Source organism: Leptinotarsa decemlineata, unplaced genomic scaffold (assembly GCF_025532065.1).
Source record: "Leptinotarsa decemlineata unplaced genomic scaffold, Ldec_3_MD MMD2_tig00000505_RagTag_RagTag, whole genome shotgun sequence".
Taxonomy (NCBI): domain Eukaryota; kingdom Metazoa; phylum Arthropoda; class Insecta; order Coleoptera; family Chrysomelidae; genus Leptinotarsa; species Leptinotarsa decemlineata.
The window spans coordinates 15,545,728-15,568,831 of record NW_027412549.1 but is presented as its reverse complement, the minus strand read 5'-3'; the positions used below and the strand labels follow the sequence as shown (position 1 = coordinate 15,568,831).

Sequence of the window (23,104 nt, the reverse complement as noted above, 5' to 3'; positions counted from 1 at the left end):
GAATTCTTAAACTATTTCCCTATTGTATGTCCCTTTTATATTGTATGTCCCTATTGTATGTCCCTATTGTATTGTATGTCCTTATTGTATTGTATCTTGTATTGTATTGTATCTTGTATTGTATTGTGTGTCCCTATTGTATAGTATGCCCTATTGTATTGTATTGTATGTCCCTATTGTATATCGAATTCTTAAATCATTTCCCTATTTCAAAATTGTATATTTGTGGATTTTCAGTGGACTTTCAGATAACCTGAAATAAAAAACTGTATTCACTAGTAAGGTGTTTTTAATAGAAAAATACAATAAAAATAAATCTGTTTATGATATTACAAAATTATTTACAATTAAGTAGCAAAGGGTTAACCATTGCTTTGACATTAATTCCACTATATTAGAGATACTCAGGCATCAAAAATTACAATATTGCTAAAAGATTGGTCGGTTGGAAAAGGAATTGGTCCTAGCAATTACACCACTTTTTCACAAAATCAATACACATTTCTTTACAATTAATACATACATTATCTACACATTCCTCAACATTGAATTATATGAGAAAGTTGACACCTAATGAACCTAATATAAATTCTGTCAAAAATATCTATAAATTGAAGACAAATCTACTTCCTCCATGCAAAAGTTTTAGTTTTATAAAATTCAGTTTAGGTAAAAAGCAATGTTGCTCGAAATTGCACGTTTGAAAATAATAAACTGAACAATTAGTTTGTTAGCGAAGAGAGTTAGTTACATTGTTACATTTTCTAAATAAATTAAAATTACCACACAACGTGATGATGAGAGTATTTTGTGCTTTATCACAGATGTTATTTGTTTCATTGATTATTTGTCATAAACAGCTCAAAGAGTTCACCAATATATACTTTACGAAAATTGTTCAGGAATAAAACGTTCATCCTTTCCGTATACAATATCAAAAACTACAATTTGTATTTACTTTTCGAGTTCTTTCCGGGAGTGTCCTTCTCTTCAGTCTTTTTAGGACGTAAAATGAAGTTCAGGTTGTACTGAGTGTTTACTGCGTAATAAACGTTGGAGTTTGGAGGAAGGACCATCTCTGAAAGTAAAAAAAAACGCCGTCAAAAATAATACTTCAAAAGGAGATTGGATGAATATAAATGTTATTGTAAAAGAAAGGTTTTGATTTTCTATTTCTCCATATTTTCACAAAATATGTGGAAAACAATTCCAAAAATTTCATACTTCACGATTTGATCTCCACAAACTTCATTTGAAAAATATATCACGACATGTTTCGCTAACACAGTAGCTTTATCAACAGTGATTTGAATACAAATCGCTGTTGAATACAAATAACTGTTGATAAAGCTACTGTGTTAGCCAAACCTGTCGTGATATATTTTTCAAATAAAGTAAAATGGTAAAATAGACCCCTCAGGGGTCCATTTTAGGCCCTCTGCTTTTCTCTAGTGTATAAAACAAGGTTTCATTATTCTATTCGCAGATGACCATAACAGTTTCCGGAAATACTGCGGAGGAGCTAGAAAACAACGTTAATTCAGTCATGGATGACATGATTTCTTGGTGTGATAGAAATCAACTGAAACTGAACGAAAGTAAAACAGTACATTTAAGCTTTGCGTTAAGGAAAACAGTGAGACTCAACAACATCCAACTCTCAGAAATAGACAAATTCCTTGGTATGTTTATAGATAAAACCTTGTCTTGGGAGCCCCATATCGATTATGTCTGCAAAAAATTGAATCAAGCGTTATTTGCAATACGACAGATCAAAGACTTGCTCAGTTTAGATGGTATCAGGACTGTTTATTATTCATTGGCGTACTCACATATGGCTCAAAATGTATTAATGTGGGGTTCTTCTGTGGGGGCAAAACATGTTTTTATTGTTCAAAAAAAATTTGAACAATAGATATTGCACCCAGGGATAGCTGTAGAGCTGCTTTCTGCAAGAACAAGATGCTAACGTTACCTTGTATCTACATATATAAAGCTCTGCTCCATGTGATAAAATAATGTACCCAATCTGAGAGATGAATCAATAGTTAATAACTATGCAACACAAAATAGACATTTATCAACTTTTTCAAAACATAAAACATCGACATTCAAGGAATCACTAATAATGGCATAATATTATTCAATACGTTGCCTCGAAATATTAAAGATTTGCATATTATACCATTCAAAAAACAAATAAAGGAGCTATTAACCAATAAGGGATATTACAGCGTAGAAGAATTTTCAGAACGGGATACACTGTTATCATGATTATTGCTTTTACTGCATTTCTTTCATCCTAGTTAAAGATAAATTTACTTTATGTATATTTATGTATGTGTGTATGTGTTATTTTTTATATATGTATATAGTTAAGTACCTGTTTCAAGTGTCCGATGTATGTTATACTGTGGACCGTTTTTTTTTTTTAGGAAGGCTGTACTGGTCGTAGGAAGGAACGGCCACTAATATAAGAGAGAAAGAGAACTGCTACATTGCCTGAGCAAATAAAGAGCATTTCAACTGGGCAAAAACATAATAAAACGACCTACTCCCTTGGAGTTTTGTAGTGGTTGTGGTAGTGAACGGACGTGCTGATAATGTCTGCCCACAAAGAAGGTACGCAGATGCCATGTGATATCGTGGGGCCCCGTTTTGTATTATGTTAGTCCATTGTCGTAATTATTGAAATGTGTGAGAGTCTTTTGAAAAGAGAAGAATAAGGGGTCTCCTTTATTCACGCCGGTATCCAGGCCGGAGTGGTTCGGATAACCACGTAAAGGAGGCTGTATATGTGGAAGAAAACCAAAAGGTCTCCCGATCAGGAGGAAACTTAATAAAAAATTTAGTTGTTTTCATGATAAAAAAAGTTCAACAAAAAATGGGTGGCAGCATTGCTTCGAGCAAGACCGCTGCGCCCCCCGACGAATTTCCTGTCAACCTTGATAGGAGAAGCCTGACCAAATGCGCCCGAGTAGGAAGGAAAGGCCACTAATATAAGAGAGAAAGAGAACTGCTCCCTTGCCTGAGCAAATAAAGAGCATTTCAACTGGGCAAAAATACTACTTACTCACTCTAAATCAAGAAGAGTGGGGAAACGGTATAAGAATTTGGCGCCCAACGTGGAAGAACAACTCAGTAGCACTTGTGCTAACTAAGTTGAACTTCGCCTTTTGTTATGTCAGCAACTAGCTCTCTAATTTATTTAAATATTTATATGTAACTACAGCTGGGTAACAATAAAGACGATTATTATTATTATTATTATTATTATTATTACAGTATTTTAGGAAATTTCAACCTTTCAACTCTAGTTTTACTCCGGTTGCCCAAATATTAGGTCAAATCAAATCGGTTCATTCATTGAAAGGACCCATTAGAAATAGAACATGTCAGAATATAATGTATATGTATGTAATGTATAATATTCATATATTCATATTCATATTTATTCATCACCAAAGGTTATACAAACTGTGTTGACTTGCAGAATGCATAACATTTATTGGACTAGTCAGAGAAAAAAAATATACACAATATATGTTTACATAATGAGAGACATAATCGTATAAATCTAAAGAGAGATAGACCTACATAGATCATACAAAACTAAAATAAGAGAGATAGACCTACGTAGACTATATAAAGTTAAAAGTCTAAAAGTCTAAAAACTCATCAATACTATAGAATGAGATATCAATTGAAAATAGATGTAAATTTTTTTTGGAAATATCAATGTTGTTATTATTGTCAATAAAGCTCTTTACTTTGTTAAAACATTTGATACCCATATAATTTGGTGAATTTTGGCATACTCCAAGTCTAGAATAAGGCTGGTAAACATCACAATTTTTTTTAAACTCTATTTCATTTTCCTTTACAAACATTATTAACTGAGATATATAAGGACAAGGCAGCGTCATTATTTGAAATTGTTCAAATAGAGGTTTGCAGGTTGAACTTGGATGGGCATTGAACATAGTCCTCAATACCTTCTTTTGTGCACGGAATGCCTCCTTAAAATGACAGGAAGAACCCCAGAAGATCAGTCCATACTGTAGGGCTGACTGAACTAACCCAAAATAAAGTGTTCTTAAAACGTCATGTGAAACAGTTTCTCTTAAGTTTCTTATTATATAACAGGAAGTGCTCAATTTTGAACACAATGTTTGTTTGTGTGCTTCCCATGATAGTTTCTGATCCAAAGTGAGACCCAGAAATTTTATAGTTTTTTTACTCTGAATGGAACTGGCAGAGACTAACAGGTATAGCTCAGAATTGGGTGCAACATTTTTTGGCAGAAAACGCATGTGGTAAGTTTTGGCGACCTTCACCGTGAGGCCGTTATTTAAGTAGTAGTTACTTATTTCTTTAGAGGCCACATTACTCTTTTTTACTAGTTGTTCAGTATTTTTATTTGACATAAGTATATTTGTGTCATCGGCATAGACAATCATCTGATTTGACATAGTGCAGGTATCTTTAATGTCATTTATAAAAATGATAAAAAATAGCGGTCCCAGAATGGATCCTTGGGGTACACCTAGATGTATTTCTCTCGCGTTTGGTCTCACGCCATTTACCACTGTGACCTGTTCTCTAATAATGTATATAAATATAATAAAGATTACGTACGTATCCAGAGTATTCACTAACTGAATAATAATTTCATTGAACCTTATGAGATCATGAATAATATCTTTACCTGATCAAAGTGAGAAACTTCAAACTCACCTTTATCGGGCAGAACTTGAGCAAGAGTGTACTGATCAGGATTTCCCTCCAGGCACAATTTATACATGGCATTCCGTATCACCTGAGGTGTCCTTTCATTATTACTCAACATAATACTTTTGTACAACACAATGCCATCCGTTTCCACACTGTCCGTCTCGTATGTCACCTTAATGATATAGAAATCTGGACTGCTCTTCTGCGAGTTATTACTCAAAGTCCCAGAATTATTAAACGGCACTTGCAATTTATTATTCGCACTGCCCGAATGTGAACTGTTCAACGAGATGTCCAGAGAAGGTATGGACGAGCTGCTACTGGAACTGGACATCTGTGACGGACTGAGTTTCCTGTCGATGCTGTTGTGAGGGGAACTGGGAGTGCTGTCGATATCACAGTAAAACTGGGAACTATTGCTGCTTGAGGTGCTTGCAATCGAGTCATTTTTCTGGTGGCCCGAAGTACGTTTCTTTGTTTTACAGTTGTTGGTACCTGCTGACGGTTCGATCTGACAACTGAGTTGGTAGGCTTCTCTGTCATCTAACACCAGGATTGTGTCAAACCATCGGTCAAATGCCGGGTCTTCAGAAAAATGATAGGCATTTGCAGCACCTGAAAATAAACATAATATAATTCAAGTTCCATATTCAACTACAAAAGGAAATTTTAAAAATGATGCTGCAGATATAACATATTTTATCTAACAGGGCATAGATTTTATTAAAAATGTTTTTCCGATTTTATGGGTCTACTTCAAACTGTAACATATCAGTGTACACTTACTTAATTCAATCGAAAAAAGGGTTATTTGAATCAGTGTACTTTTGCCACCTAACACAGGTCAATTAATTCTGTCAGCATAAAAATTGGGTGTTCGATCAAGTTGACGAAGGCCGTTTTTGCCTGGTCCTGATTGAAGGACCAAATAAGAACAAACCTCGAAATGTGACAATTTCTGGCCAAAAATCGTAGGGCACCCACTTTTCGAGCTCTTTGACCTTTCCCCTACGTTTTAAACCATCAAAAACCGCATGGAAGCTAACGCTCAGTTTTTCTGCCATCTCGCACACCATTTGTAATGATCAGTCTCCACCAGAGTCCTCAAATCCTTGTACTGGATAACTGTAGGCCGACCTACAGGGCTCATCTAAGAGGCTGAAATCTCTGGAACGATATTTTGCAAACCAATATTGAAACAGTGCGTTCGTTAACACTATAATTGCCAAACAGATGGTTAATTTTTCGGGCTATTTCGCCAGCGCTTTGGTTCAAAATTCATAGAGTAAAATTGGCCAAAAATCGCTAAACGACATCGTATAGCGCTATTTTGACAAACCATAGATAACATCTATGGCAGATCGAAATAGCACTGCAAGGTATTGGAACTCATACTATAATGTCTTCATAGAGGGACATGTTTTCTCCAATAGATATGAAAATGGTATTAGTAAATTTTGAAATTGTACCATTTTATTAAATCTTCTCCCAATTTTTTTTGTACATTTGTGTTTTGATTCTATTTTATTTCCATCCTCTTTTCAAATAATATTTATTTCATTATTTTTATTTTTAAACAGATTTTAAACAGAAACACAGATTATTTTTATTTTATTGGCCTTGTTTATTGGTCCTTGAGTTTTTTACGACCAGTGTGCCTAGGACTGGATCTTTCCTGCACTGATGAGAGGTATTACCTCGAAATCGGTCGATAGGTGATCTACTTGATTGAACCTTTGTGAGGTATCTTGCATAAATGTCTGTCGCATATAAATCAATGTCCAGCGTGGTATTAGCCGGGGAAGTAGTTTTTTTTCAATAGGCATTTGATAGATATCTTTATTTACTTTACAGAGTATTTGTAGTCCTACATGAACACAGTGGCAGAATACGTTGTCTGTAAAAGTACGTCAACAAAATACAAAATCTTAAATCTACATACACTTCAGGAAATATGGACTGTCAAAAATCACACAAGGAGCTCAAAAATTAAATATATAGTAGTAAATGCTAAAAAAACTAAAATACATCACACTTTTTTAGATACATCATACACTGACTAAAATTTTTGACTAAAGAAAGTTGATTCAAATGGAACTTTTGCATTTTTACACATTTTGAAAAAATTCCTGAATACTGTAGGGCTCCTGATTGAGAAGGAATTCTTTCAAAGACCTCAGAAACCTGCCTACAACCTCAATGTTGCGTATATTTTGAGGGATTCTGTTATAAAATTTCATCGCTTGATAGATGGTGCTACGCTCATACAATGTCTTAGTGTGAATGGGATAGGCAGAAGCAATTTTATGTCTTGTTTCGTAAAAGTGGGTTTAATGGTATTTCTCGAAAAGATTTGAGTGGGCAGTTAGAAATTTCATTGTTTCAAAGATATATACTGCTGGTGCAGTGAACAACTTATTCGGCCTAAAAATTCCCCTACAGGAATCTCTAGAATTTTTATTGAAAAGTACTCGTAGCACTCTTTTTTGACACAGAAAAACTTTAAATAATTCATTACTTGAACCCCAAACAGTTATTCCTAGCCTCATGATTGAGTAGTTAATAATACTTCGAGATCAACATATTTTTTAAGTACCCCTATCCCATATATTACAGAAGACAATCTACTGCATATATTGTCTATCTGAATTGTCCAACTGAAAGTATCATCAATGCTGATTCCCAGAAACTTTACTGAAGTATTTCAAATAAGTTTTTCACTACCAAGTGTTACATGATGTGGTGTTTCTAAACTGTTGTTGGTTTTAAATATGAGGCAGTAAGTTTTTCCTTCATTTAGAATTAACTTGTTCTCAAGAAAATATTCTTTGCATTGTTTGATTACGTTACATCCATTCTTGATAATTAATATCTGGTAAAGTGGCACCAGTTAGCAGGAGACTGGTGTCATCAGCATAGTTGATTAGGTGAGCAGACTTTACACTTTTTGTAGCCTCGCTGATGTCATTGATAAAAATAATGAATAGTATTGGGCCCACAATACTACCCTGCGGGACTCCTAATGATGATCTAACTGTTTTGTTTTTCTGGTTGAGTTGTATTATCTGCTTTCTGTTTTCAAGATATGAGTTGAACCAGTTATAAGTGTTACCTCGTATACCGTATTTGAAAAGTTTGCGAAGCAAAATATTGTGATCTATACAATCGAAGGCCTTGGATAAATGAACCTACTGTGTTTCTGTCAATAAGCTTTTAATCTTGGGAGATATTTCAGAGTTTTAAGAGCACAGAATCTTCCTCATACACCTAAATAGAAAATAATATATTTTGAGACCACTATAAAACATTTCTAGATATAGATCAGTTGTTTTATAAAGAAATTATAGAGAAACTAAAGAATATTTGTTCAATCTCATCATCTGGGTGGAGCTAGCTAGCTAGGAGTGTAATTGAATAAAAAACCATAAGTCAGATATAGAGCTAACAAGTAAAAACATAGTTCAGGTGTATTACAAAAAAAACAATTCAGCAGTAATACAGTAGTAGTACTAAGCTCGCATGATACAATAACTTTCAATTTGGGCTCATGTATTTTGACTAGAGTATAAAAGTTTCTTAACGTGGTTCTTAACTTGACCAATAGGTTCATAATAAATGTCGAGATTTTCACAGAGTTGATTGTAAAGTTTGCTCATTGCAACAACTCGTGACTTGAGTAATATGTTTGTTCTAGAATTTGGTAGATAAAAAGTCAGTTCATTTCTAGAATTGATTTGTGGAACATGAAAGTTGAACTGGGAGAGTAGTTTGGGACAGTCAATCAGATTATTCACTAGTTTATAAATGAAAATTATAGAGTAGTAAGTTCTTTGGTTTTGAAGGGATAATGGATTAAATTTATTCAGTAATATTCTGTTGTCGATGCCTTGTTCAGGGTAAACTCCTTCTAGCTTGTAAGTAATATATTTCATGAAGCCTCTTTGTATAGACTCGATTTTGTTTATGTGGACATTGTATATGGGTGACCATATAAGGGAGGCATATTCCAGCCGAGATTTGACGTATGCATTGAAAAGAGTTAAAAAACTGTCTCTGTTACAAAAGTTCTTACAGTTACGATAAATGAGCCCTAGCATCCTTTGGCTGAGCATGTTATTGTGTCATAGTGAACGGAGAAACTCAGTTTAAGGTCAAATGTGACACCAAGATCCCTTTGATGAGTATTCATTTGAAGAGGTGTGTTATTTTTGCAGTAATCATGAGAAATAACATTATGTTTAAGGGTGTATTTTGAGTATTTACATTTGTTCATATTGAGGGGAAAATTATTTTCGGTTGATAATTTTGAGTTCTTGATCATTCATTTCATCTACAATTGTGATATTTCTAATTGTAATTCCAATAATTCTAACTGTGATAACTAAGGAAAAATAAATGCCACCACCACAAATAAGGGAACACGGATTTTTCTTTTTCGTTCTGTGAGAACTGTTAAAGAACTGTTTTGTAACTGTTCCAAATACAGGATCAAAAAAAAACTCCTATGTACTCGTTTCCACCTCTATACTAAAACCAATAATGATTGAGAGTAGAAGTAAGCCCAGTTGACAGCAAATCGGGGGCGTGCTTATTAATTTTTGAGAGGGTTAAGAATGAAAGAAAAATTCTTAGTACAATTAGTTAAAATATTCATACACATTTTTTATTTGTTTCATTAAAACTTTGCAATATCGTAATTTACCTAATCGTTGTAGTCATATATATATATATATATATATATATATATATATATATATATATATATATATATATATATATATATATATATATATATATATATATATATATATATATATATATATATATATATATATATATATATATATATATATATACATAAGTTTTTTTCACTATTGGGTTGCAGCAATTGATAAGTGAACTCTTTATAACTATTCTCAAGCTTTCGAGTAACTTAAACTCATCGTCAGGGGTACTAGAAAATACAAATTACAAATTTTTGATAATAGAATATAATATAAATGTAAATGTAGAAATTTTCGTCTAGTCTTCAACCTCAGATTCGTCACTGTTGCTACCGCTATCATCAAAGTGAATTATGATTGGTTCAATATTGTGTTCAATACGATTGTCTACGTCCCACATTTTTTGCTCTTCTTTTAAAACATGCTGCATGCATTTCTTCAAGTCTCCTGCAGAAACAGTTCGAATAGCTTCTTGTAGGTGATGTTGCACGTCCACTAATTTAAATATTCTGTTTTCTCGTGCCACATATCCTTTTACTTGCGCCCAGATTAATTCTATTGGGTTTAATTCGCAGTGGTATGGTGGTAACCTTAAAACTGTAATTCCACGACTTAACGCCATTTCATCCACTGCAAATTTTTTATATTTGTCTGTGTGTAATTTTGTTAGCTGAAGTAGTTCTGCCTTTAAACTATCTTTGTTATATTGGATGTTCTTATTAATTAACCATTCTTGAATTGCTGCTTTTTTCCATGATTGTTTCGGTAATGATTCTAAATCTCGACTATGGTATGGGGCATTGTCCATGTCGATGACAGACCCAGTTTCCACAAGTTGAACCTGGGTCTGTCATCCATTTTTCAAACACCTCCGCATTCATCTCTTCATGATAGTCGCCTGTTTTCTTAGATTTAAATATTAATTCACCATTTGGTAAAAATCTACTGTCGCTTCCTATATGCGTTACTATCAGACGACTACCTTTTCCAGATGGCTGTTTTAACCCAACTGACAAACCTTCAATAAAGGCTTGTCGTGCACTTGTTATATTACCATCCTGCCATACTTTTTTGACCGTATGTCCTTGGTTAACCCATGTCTCGTCCATGAAGTACAATTTTTTTTGAGCTTCCGAAATTTGTCAATTTTTCTTAGATAGTTTCTTCTCCATGCTATTATTTCTTGACGTTCAATGAGAATGCTTTTCCTGTCAACTTTTCCGTACGTAAATTTCATTTCGTGTACAAGTTTCCTAAAAGTTTCTTTACCCATTTTTGGGACCAATTCATGATCGCTAATTACCTCCAGAACTGTTTGTAGTGTGGGCAGCTCATTTCTGAAAAAGAAACTGTGAATAGTTCTGCGTATACTGGTTTTGGCTTCTTCATCAACTGTGATTTTTTTTCTTCCGCTACTAGTTTTTGGCGTTTGTACGTCCCCATGAATTTCTCTCAGTATTTTGTAAATCGATGATTTTGGTACACCGGTATAATCAGAGCACATATCAACTAATTTATCTTTTGTAATTGTGGAACTTAATGATGTAGAAATGCCCGGTTGGTTATTCGGAGGTACACACGTACAATTACAGCACATATGCACAAAGTCATCTTTTGGTGGCTGATGATCTCTTTCAAGACAGTGAAATACTTGCAGTACAATTTGTTTTTCTCTTACTGACCGAGACTCCGACCGTTTTACCTTTTTCGACGTGGAAGGCCCGACTATGTCTCCCATTTTTTGAGTAGTTTGAGAACGGTGTAGAAATATAATTATGTAACGCTTAAACACTTATTAGCACTATTATTTTCACCAATTGTTATCACAACACGTCGTATGCTGACTAACTTAACTGTAAAACGTACAATTCACGCTGTATAATTCACAAACCAATGATACGCCCATGGCTTCAAGTACATTAGTGAGGACTGCAACGATGAGATGGAAGTTACGGTAAAGTGACAAAGACAGAAATATCGTTGCGTACAGCGTTGCCACTAGTTGTAATAAATATCTAACACTATACAGAAAATAATGAATTTTAACTGATCAGTAATCAGGAAATGTATAAGTATTACTCATTACAAGCTCATTACTGATTTTTGTCATAAATAATACCTTTTAATCATACTAGTATTGTGTATTATCTATAATTTGCCACAACCTACAACTCTACTGCTTACTATATTTTGCTTTTGTTATAAATTGGTAACGTAAAATTTAGATATGGCATCGCGCTTTACTCTCAATCATTATTGGTTTTACTAGGTTTTACAAGGAATATATTCCTTCCAATTCATAAGATGACTTCTAAAATGGTACAAACTGAAAGAAACTTTTTTTCAATAAGATATTAAAATTAAGCACTATTTTAGTGCAAAAGTTGTTAAAGTTATTCATCAATAAATCAATATATTCATTTATCAAGTGCATAAATAACTGAAAATCAACAGGTCGCAGTTGTGACCTTGCGGTGAAATCATCAATAAAAATTTCAATACGCAAAAATTACAACGTTCAAAATATCTACCTTGCAGTAACTTTATCTGAGCCAAAACCTCAAACTCCTTTCGTCTCTTATCGAAATTGATTAGACCATCTCCTATTGTGTCAGGTATGGCTGTATCAATCATCGTAAGATCAGTCAAGAAGGTTCCTAGGTAAGGTATGGTGCCGAAAAAAATGTTGGCCGTGTGATGATTCTGTTTTTGAAAAACTTTCTGCAAGTGTTTGTCGTTTTCTCCGAAAGTGTCTGCAAATTTGGCGGTGCCCTCTCTCATCAACAACTCCCTCTGTATCATTTGGTTGTTGTCTTCACTGAAAATCCTTGCCAGTTCGGTGAACATTTCGATTTTTTCCTTTGGAATCGCCTGCCAGGTTTTCTGCAGCCTGAAATAATTCAAACCATTGCTTATCTACGAAAATATCGATCAATCGCAGATAATGAAAACTTGAATTACTAGAGATACTAAACTTGAAAAAAAATAACGAACCTGTATATAGGATTGCTTTGCAAACCACTGATGATAGCCTTGAGACTGGAAAAGTTCTTAATCAAGCGGAGTTCCTGTGCTATATCAATCCATGTAGATATTATTGCTGCTCTATCACTAGATTTGAGCCCAGGTTCGACTAGAATGGATGATATAACTCGAAAAGATACCGCATTGAATTGATTCACAGTGGCTAGTACGGTGGCTGCATCATGCGATCTGCTCTTGTCCCTTCTTGACCAGACAGCACCTAGGCATTGATGTGGAACCAGCTTTTTGAACAAATCCTAGAAACAAGCTATTATATCAAAAAACAGTTATTGTTGAACGTTGAATTCTGGTGGGAACTACGGTTATGGCTAGATATCCATGTTTTATAATGGAGAAACTGACTCTGAATAATAACAATCATAATAATAATAGCCATTTATATGACACTACAAAATTATATTCGCAATGCTAAAATTTAAACAAAGAGAAATGAATGAAGAAAAAAATAATTCTTATTACCTAAATTGAGTACATGTCTCTAGCACTAATAAGATTATGAAGGTTTGTGGACAATACAGTGCATTTCTTTGATGTCCCTCCTTTTATTTCATGAACGGCAACTGGGCGCCATCTTGAAATGACCTGACCTGTCGCGAATGTTTGTGAGGTGTCTCCTTCTACTGTGTGGAGACTTTTGAAGAGGAATAGGAATCATCCATACAAAATTAAAATGGTACACCAATTAACTGAAGATGGCCCTGATAGAACAACAGAATTCTGCAAAATCATGACGGAAACCATTGCAAGGCGTCCTACCTATCTCCACAATATTTTTTTTAGTGACGAATGTACATTTTTTTTAAACGGCAATGTTCACAGACGAAATTAACGTTATTGGAGTGACACCAACCCTCACGTTTTCCAGGAAACACATACCCAATATCCAGAAAAAAATAACGTTTGGTCAGAAATATTTTGAAACTATATTGTAAAACCTCTATTTATTAATCAAAATTCAACAGGGGAAGTGTATTTTGAATATGCCGGAAACTAGTGTTGACCCTCTTATCACTGAAATCGCCGAAGCGAATCCTACTGAATTCGATATGGATATTGTATTCCAACAAGATGGAGCACCACCACATTACTCCAAACAAGTAAAGAACTATTTGGATACTACTTTTTCTGGTCGTTGGATTGGCCATCGAGGTCTTACAGATTGGCCAGCCCGCTCGACAGATTTGACACCATTGGACTTTTTTTATGGGGCTATTTGAAGCAAAAGGTGTACGAAACTGAACCTGCTTCAATACTGGATATACGCCAGAGAATAATGAATATTTGTAGAGATATTGCCGTTACTGTGTTCAAAAATGTTCGGTGTGAAATATCGGACAAGCTGTTCATATGTTAAGAAGTTCAAGGCAACCATATAAGCAATGCACACTTCACAATCTTTTAATAAAAATGTAGGAATCATATCTGGACCATTTTGTCCTTTAGTTTTTTTATTACAGATATAACCTCATTTTCTTGAATGGGATGAAAGTGAATATCAATATTAATGTCGACTTTACAAACTTTATTCAAAAGTGAGCTGGATTTTGAATACCCTCACAAAAAATTACTGAAGTCATCGACAAAGCCCTGAGGATTCCTAGGCAGCTTACTGATCCTGGTATTCTTGTGCTGTTATTGTCAGAGTGAACATATGACCAGAATATTCTAGGAGCCTTAGACTACATATTTTGTATGTGAACAAGATAGTTATCATAGGCAGTTTTTATTTGGCTTTTAGTCAAAGTACCTATGCAAACATTGGAATTCAATTCTATCCTCATCACGACTAAATTTCCTAATTTTTTTTCCAGAATTTAGCCTTTTATTTGATGTTTTTTGTGCCTTAACAAGACTCTAAACTTAGAAGGTAGCAACCATTCAACTTCTGGTCATGAAAGTCGACACTGAAATTCCGGTGATGACAAATCTGAAGCTTGATAAACATGAAGACATTGTTCATTCGTTCACTTACCACATCCATTCTGGTGAGTTGTTCTGCAAAGTGACGTACAGGTACATCGGGTAAATTATACACTCTCCAACCTGCCGCTACAGATCTCATCGCGAAAGCAGGAGGTGGTGCTAAGAGCGGATCTATGTATGCTTCTCTGGTATATCTGGAAAAAATTTAAGTTCGTTGAACGATTCAAAAACTTCAATCATAAACTGAAAGTTCATAACATCATATATTGATACCGACATACGAGTGGTACTATTTATATTTCGGGAATAGCAAACATTTTTTAATGAAAATGGCTGTATTAATTTTCCATGTATTATTTTTATCAACTTGTAATCCCAGAAATTTTGCTGATATTTTGTTTTCTATTAATTGAGTACCTAGATAGATATCTAGTGTGGAGCACTTGATGGTGATGATGTTAGTTTTTGAGATATTGAATGACAAGAGATTAAAATCACTTCTTGCAATGCCAAAATGATGTAGTGTCATCAGCGATTTGGGTTATTTCTGCGGTTATATTAATGCGGGCTAGATCGTTAATATATACCAAGAAGAGAATTGGACCTAGAACCGATCCTTGTGGAACACCACAAGTAACTGTCTGGAGATGGGATATGTTGTCCGGGAGTTTGTCTTTCTGAGTACGTTCTGACAGGTATGATCTGAACCATTTCAAAGATATATCTCTAAAACCATACACTTCTAGTTTTCGCAGCAGAATTTCATGATCCACGCAATCCAAAGCTTTTGAAAGATCGCAAAAAACTGCCGCTGCTACTTCACGATTATTTAAATTGAGATAAACGTTTTCCAGTAGATGAAACATAGCATCTTCCGTGTTTTTCAAACTCTGAAACCCAAACTGACTGCTATTAATAATATTATGCTTATTCACAAACATCATTATTAATTGATTAACAAGTTTTTCTATGATTTTAGCAAGGGTAGGTAGCAAAGAAATAGGCTAAAATCGGCAGGATTGTTAGAGTCGCCTCCTTTGTGCAAACGAATAACACCTCCAAAACATGGTTATAGAACGCTTCAACTGCTTCTTTGGCACTCTTAAATCATTGACCACGCAGTTTACCTTTGATATTCAGGAACAAGAAGTAGTCAATGAGTGCCAAATCAGGACTGTACGGAGGATGAATCATCAATTCGATGTTTTGACTGCTCAAAAATTCACCTGTTTGATGAGATGTGTGAGAGCTCGCATTGTCGTGATGGAGAATGATTCGTCTATGATTGGATATACTGTGGTTTTTGATGGTACTTTATCGCCATACAAAGAACTGTGTTCATCGAAACATTCTTGTTAAGATAATCCACATCGAAAGTTGTGAAAAATAATCTAACGAAAAAATTCTCTTGAAATTTCCATTTTTTGGTCAAATTGTTCTTCTTAACTCACTGTAAACAAAACAAAAACTGCTTGCACATCAATGGGGAACGTTCCTCAATTTGGGTTATTACAGCAAATGCAAGTTTGAACAAAATAAAGTTGAATTCAATTCATGAGTTTTTCAAATTCACTGCGAAAAGTATTCAAATTGATGTTTCAAATGTTGGGTTTTAATTTTTAAAGGGATTTGTTTCTAATTCACATATTGGCAACAGTGCCTATATCAAGTTGAAATAATTTATACGTACCTAGATATTCTACTTTAAAAAAGAAAAATTATCTTTATAAATCAACAATTAAGGAAAAATATAAATTATAGTTCAATACCACCTCCACAAGCCACATAAACAACAATTGTTTTGTTATTTATTTATACAGAGGAAGACAGGTTAGGTGCACAAAATGTCATGTCACAGAATGTCTCGGAACTCGGAACATAAGTAAAAAGAACAGCACGCCTCTGAAATATGTCATCTTTGTTTGTCTCATACAGGTAACACATTCATTATCCTTTATTAGCTATAACCGATGTTGCCAAATGGTGAAATAGAAACGAATCCCTTTAAATGTTGAATGCATTATTTCACTTATCTTTTTTAAGTATTTGAATATTTTTTTAAAGAAAAAGGTTGAAATGATAAGTTTAAAATGCGTTGTTTTAGAGCTCTTTTATGAAAACTACTTGATTTTCGTCAGGAGGAACATTTCCCATTGTGAGTACGTTTATGTTAAAAAATGTCAAACTTTGCCACATTGCCACATTTTACCAATTACAAACATCAATGTTGCCAGTTCTCGAAATGTAAATAGTCCCCCATCGTACATATGTATCATTTTTAGGTTTTTTGGATGAAGAAGAAACTCACCGTTCTATCCTATGACGAACTTTGGAATCAAGTTCAGTGGATGGCAGGTATTCTTCACAGAAATTCAGTAATTGGCGAAGTGCTGAATGGTTAGGAGGATCTTTGAAGTCTTCTGGGTAACTATCAAGCCATACATGGAGGGCAGAAACAATTGTCCTTCAACAAAATAAAAATATTGGTACTAAAAGAAACAACGTTTTCAAAAACTGGTATTGTACTCTTATCCAGGATTCTATGAAATCTTTTGAATGTGTTTTAAAACTCTCGAGACATTTCCCATTTCTTGATTTTGATTGGCGTTTAATTCTGCTTCCAACTATACTCTGACGTTTTATTTTTTGATGAGCAGTTTCCGAAAAATAGCGTTCTAAACTTACACATGTAATTTGAATTTGCTTATTCTGAGATGAATTATTGTATAAGACTCCTTTTAATGAAAATGGTTAAAAAAGTAGTTGGCACCGTTCCAACCCTGGAATGACAGGAATAAATGTATCACGCGTGAGATTTTTCATTTGTTGGTTATCATCATTTTACAAAATAAAATTTAATTTGCAAGAAAGACCTTTCAAATGTAAAATCTACTTACGCTTATCTTATAAACTGTTTGAAATGCCCATTTTCTCTAAACAGCAATAAAGTCACTTTCGAACTCCCCTCTCTAACATTACTTATAACTTCACTAGGAATTGACTGACATGCTGCCGTAATTCGTCTTTCAAGTTTTTCAATATCAGAAGGTTGTGTTTTATAAACAACGGATTTAAGATGCCCACAAAGAAATAAATCTAAGGTTGTTAAATCCGGTGATCTCGGCGGCCATTCAACTGCTCCCCTTCTGCTAATGCATCTACCCGAAAATCTCTCTTTTAACCACTGTCGGACGGGAAGAAAACAATGAGGTTGAGCACCGTCCTGCTGGAAATGTAACAGATCCTCCTGCAAAAGTTCATTACCTTCTGCATCCATTCGAGTTTCTAGCTGGTGAGTTATAAGAGGATCGATAGTCTTTTCAAGCATTTCAAGGTACAGATTGCCAGACAAGTTTTCTTCTAGAAATAATGGACCAATAATCAGTGCCGGTTTTAGCACTACCAGCGCCCGGGGCGAGATTTATACGGTGCCCCCTAAGTGCAATTTAAACCCATATGAAAAAAGGAAAAAGGTATAATGAAATTACCGTTTATAAAAAAAATCGAGGTTTTCAGCAATTTCATTCTCGATTGATAAAGTTGCCAAGTCTGTCAATCGGGATTGCGATATTGTCCGATCGCAGATAGATTTTTATCAGCTCAAGCTTAGAAAAACTGCTCTCCCCACTAGCAACCGTTACAGGTATAGTTAATAAAATGCGCATTGCTATCCATACATTTGGATACAGTTCATGTAAGCTGCGATCTTTGATAATCATAATCATAATCTTTATTTCATCCACAAAATTCATACACAAATGTAAACAATAATTTTATATGAAAATAATCAAGTAAGTCGGCACCAATATAATGAGGTGAAAAAAGAATATGATGATCGCTTGATAAAATTTAAAGAAGATGAATATTTGAACAGAATAAAGACTTCCGATAATAAAAATACATGAATGTGGACAATATGCTCAGAATTAACAGGAAGAGAAAAAAAATCCCAATGTCAACTACAAGGGGATCCAGAAAAAATTGTGAATGACTATAACAAATACTTGATTAAAATTGTTCCAGAATTAATATCAACCCTCCCAAATATTCCTTTCGAATGTTCAATAAAATATAATTTTGAGTCAATGTTAGCAAAGCCAATATCTCCTCAAGAGGTAATAGAACTATCACATAAAGTTAAAAATAAACACTCTAGTGGGTACGATGAAATTCCCACTTCTTTGATGAAAAAAAGTATACTAAGCATAAGTGAAATTATATGATATATCATAAATAACTCCATGAAATTTGGTGTCTTTCCTTCCAGACTGAAACTATCCCTAGTTAAACCTATTTATAGAAAGGGGGATTCTGATCTTATGGAAAACCATCGACCTATAAATATTCTACCAAGTTTTGCAAAATTATTTGAGCTAGCTATGTGTAATAAATAACATTAACAAATTTTCTATATAAATGTAATATAATTAGCAATAACCAACACGGATACACGCGAGAGATTTCAACAAACAGTGCAATATTTCAATTTACTCAAAATATAACAAACTCAATGGAAAGAAAATACTTAGCACTTGGTATGTTCTTAGATCTGCCAAAGGCATTTGACTGCTTGAATCACGAGATACTTATAAAAAACTAGAACTATATGGTATAAGAGGAAACTCACTGAAATGGATTGAATCTTACCTATCAGATCGCCAACAAATAGTAACTATTAACAAACATGGTCAAACATACAAATCTGAGAATGCGGCAGTGAAAGTAGAAATACCCCAAGGAAGCATTGCGGGCCCCTTGTTATTTATTATCTACATAAACGATTTATATTATCATTCAAACACACATAATTCAATTACAGTCTTTGTTGATGACACTAATTTATTAATAGGCCGTGAAACATACCCTGAAGTAGTAAAAACAAGTATGGAAACGTTGATGCAAAAGAATGGTTCACTAAGAATAGATTAATTTTGAATGACTCTAAAACTAATCTTATACTTTTTAAAAATAATTAATCAATCACAGATAGCTTTGAATATCGAAAATATACCTATAAAATATTCAGAAGACACCAAATTTTTAGGACTTCATATTGATGAATTCTTGAAATGGAACAAACAGATTGATTATACAGCTAACAAATTGAGCTAAATTTCGTATGGACTAAGGGTGGTTCACAAATATCTCAACAAAGAATCGGTAAAAATTTTATATTTTTCCAATTTGGAGTCTGTAGCTAGATATGGAATCATATTTTGGGGAAGCAATAGTAATATAAATAAAATATTTATAATTCAGAAAAGAGCAATCAGAATGATGAGTAATCATTCTACACGATAATCAATCGTGTAGAAATGTCTTCAAGAATAACGGGATAATGACGATATATGCTCTTTATATTAATGAATTCTTAATGTTTGTATTAAAAAATAGGCATCTGTTCTTTAATCAACATTCCTATGGAACAAGAAGAAATGATTTCGTGCTCCCTATACATAGGCTAACCATAACAGAGAAAAAACTCCTCATTACATGTCAATGAAGCTATACAATAAATTGCCTAATCGAATCAAAGATTTGAGGAGCATAAAGAAATATAAGAAAGAAAAAATATTTAATAGATTTAGAACCATATAGTGTTAGTGCGGTTAGCGGTTTAGGGGAGCGATGGCTAATTTTAACATGTTTTTTGGCTTTTAACACAAACTTTACCGCTCCTTTACGCTTAACGCGCGTTTCCTCGTGTAACGCCATCTAGGTGACTTGACAGTAACTATTTCCTGCCCGATAGTAGTGAAACTGTACGGTAGATGGCGGTAAGCTTCAATACGAAGCGAGAAGTTTCTAGTCTCCATTTTCGAAAGTACTAGGCCCGCCTGCTGTCTCATGTAAAAGAGCGCGCGCCATCCAGCCAGTAATGTCATACCATGAATTTTGGCTACAAAAGCCAATCCCGCAATTGTATCCTGGATTGTGGTGCATCGTTCAACGATTTTTGATAGCATTCCCCCATCATCGTATTTGTGTGAACGTGGATTTAGTGCTGTGGCAAGGTTGCTAACAAAAAAGAGAAATCGGTTGCAAATTACCGAACGCGGTGACTTACGGCTATTTTTGAGTAAATTCGGGCCTGATATTAACAAACTTGTTAAAAATTCAAATTGAAATGTTTGTTTCAATAACATGGATAAGTTTTCCTAATATTAGAAAATGGTGTTTTACATTATCCTCATAGGAAAGTCTTATTTTCACATGACACACATAATTTAATTATTGAAATAATGACTGCGATTATGATTCTTAAGATGTAGTAAAGTAAAAAAAATTGGGGGGCACTAGAAAATAATTAATTCTCGGTAGACAAAATAAGTTTGAGAACCTTTGGCATAGGCGTACTAATAATTACTTCTGTTAGTTTAGAACGCTATTTTTCGGAAAATGCTCATCAAAAAATGATAAGTCAGGAAACAGAATAAAACGTCAATCAAAATGATGTGCCACTTGACCCCTCTTTCCATTTAAAATTCTAAGGGTACCATCTATCTCTAGGAGGGATCCTAGGGGGATGAACCACGAGAACTACAGTAAGTCCTTGAAAGTGCCCCCCTTGACAATAAAATTGATCTGTGTTTTCGATACCTCATATTGTTTACCGGAAGGAAGATATTAAAGGTGGGAAGTTTTCAAACTGACACCCTGTATATGATCTTTATTCGAAAACAGGGTCGGTAAGATCTAAAAATATTCGAAAAATTCTTAGCCAACACTTACTTTCTGTGTTGTTCATGTTGATCAGGCCTGCCATTTTGGGGTCCATCACAGAGGTCGGCGTACCTCTGGAGGAGTAATTTGAGCACCTCCTTGGGCGAAGAGAAACTTCGGTAAGTAGCCAGGAACACATTGATGTAGGTCGTTTCTAATTCGCCGTCGTCGGTGGAGAGAGCTTCGACTAGTTTCTTGAGAGTACCCGCCTTCACGAATCTCACTCGGACCGTTTCCCATTCTAGGTGGGAAATTTCGTCATCGGAATCCTAGAAATAAAATGGATTTTATATTATTAAAAATTGTAACACAGTGCAGTTCATTCAAATTGAGGAACACATTAATTGATTTTCAAAATAAAAACGAAGCAATTCCACATTTTGGAAACGATCATCGAAAGGTATAATCTAGGAAAAATAGTTTCAAGCCATCAGTACATTTGCTAACACAATCCCCAGCTTCCTCACAAAAGAGTCACACAGTCGTATTCTGTGACACTTCTCGAAAGCATTCGACTGTTTGACACTTTCGACTCTACTGGATAAACTTCCGTATAGTCATCCATTCCCAATTGGAACGGCAATAAAAATAAGAGTACAGTCATAAACATTTCTTGCCTGTGTAGCCTAGTCGCCCAGATAGTTAGTAAACGTGCTATCAAATGTAGTTGAGGAATAAAGGCTCGGCTAGCTGGACTGGCTGAATACTAATTTTTTGTCCGTTTCACAATATTTCTTTATCAGTGCCGTGTGTTCGCGGGGTTAGGTGACGTAGTGAGTGGTTTTGCAAACCGATTTTTGAAAACTTTTTCTAGAGATCAGTTTCCCTAACACCAAACTGACATTTTTGCACTCGACGCGCGTTTCGCTAACAAGGTTAGCATCTTCAGGAGAAACAAATTGATACTGAATCTAAAGACACGGGTTAGCTGTTTATATACCTAAAGTTTTTTGGTCCGATGTGAATTTTGTTTGTTAAATGATGATTATCCTTATTAACTTTTCGGTAATCAACTAGTGGAACCACTACTTGCAAATTAATTTGTCAACAATAGATTCAAAAGCGGACAAATTAATTTGCAGGTAGTTGTTCCACTAGTTAATTACCGAAAAATCAATTAGGATAATCATCATTTAACAGACAAAGTCCACATCGGACCAAAAAACTTTAGGTATATAAACAGCTAATCCTTGTCTTCAGATTCAGTATCCATTTTCTTTTCCTGAAGATGCTAACCTTGTTAGCGAAACGAGCGTCGAGTGCAAAAATATCAGTTTGGTGTTAGGGTAATTGATCTTTAGAAAAAGTTTTCAACTTTTACATCAAAGGTTCCAATCTCATCGTTTAAACCGATTTTTGTGAAAATCTTAGTGTTTTTGGGTACTTTCATCTATATGGCTTTTTGGAGACCTTTTGAAACAAATGATAACATTACGTGTGAGGAATCTGTGCCAATCGACAGGGATCCGGAATTTGAAAATAAGGATTTACATGTTCAACTTCAGGGAGTAATTTTAAATATTCATGAACGCTTGAAGAAGGAAAACTGTCACACTTCACAGACTGCTATTGTGAATAGAATATGCGAGTTAACGAAACTATCTCGTTCGACAGTTCTTCGAGTCATTAAAATAGGGGATGTCATTGACCATGCAATGAAACGAAAACAAAGGAATAAAAAATTCGCAAACGTTGATGGTGCTACAAAAGATGTGATTCGGCGAACAATTTATGGTATATACCAAAAAAATGAAGTACCAACCTTGGAAATTATTTGGTATAAATTACCAAATAATGATATATCACTCGACCCCACTTTCCATTCAAAATTTTAGGGTTGTTACTCACCCTCGCTAGGAGGTTGACGGCACAGGTAGAAAAATACATCTAAAATGTGTCCCCCTCAAAAGCAAAATTGACCTGTCCGAGCATTTTTGCGTTAAGTTACAAAAAAA

At 34.4% G+C, this 23,104-nt stretch overlaps 1 protein-coding gene across 8 annotated transcripts in view; it reads right to left on the bottom strand.

Annotated features, from left to right (window-relative positions):
* Positions 1 to 271: 271 nt before the first annotated feature.
* Rgl (Ral guanine nucleotide dissociation stimulator-like) overlaps positions 272 to 23,104 on the bottom strand; it is a 159,580-nt gene continuing 136,747 nt past the window's right edge. For all 8 annotated transcript variants that reach the window (XM_074174068.1, XM_074174069.1, XM_074174066.1 and 5 more), the window contains exons 3-9: positions 21,159 to 21,418; positions 16,735 to 16,890; positions 14,476 to 14,620; positions 12,453 to 12,739; positions 11,990 to 12,348; positions 4,738 to 5,349; positions 272 to 1,078 (exon numbers count right to left, since the gene is read on the bottom strand). In XM_074174068.1, the coding sequence (XP_074030169.1) occupies positions 942 to 1,078; positions 4,738 to 5,349; positions 11,990 to 12,348; positions 12,453 to 12,739; positions 14,476 to 14,620; positions 16,735 to 16,890; positions 21,159 to 21,418 (1,956 nt within the window). In that variant the 3' untranslated portion in view covers positions 272 to 941. The remainder of the gene's footprint in view (positions 1,079 to 4,737; positions 5,350 to 11,989; positions 12,349 to 12,452; positions 12,740 to 14,475; positions 14,621 to 16,734; positions 16,891 to 21,158; positions 21,419 to 23,104) is intronic.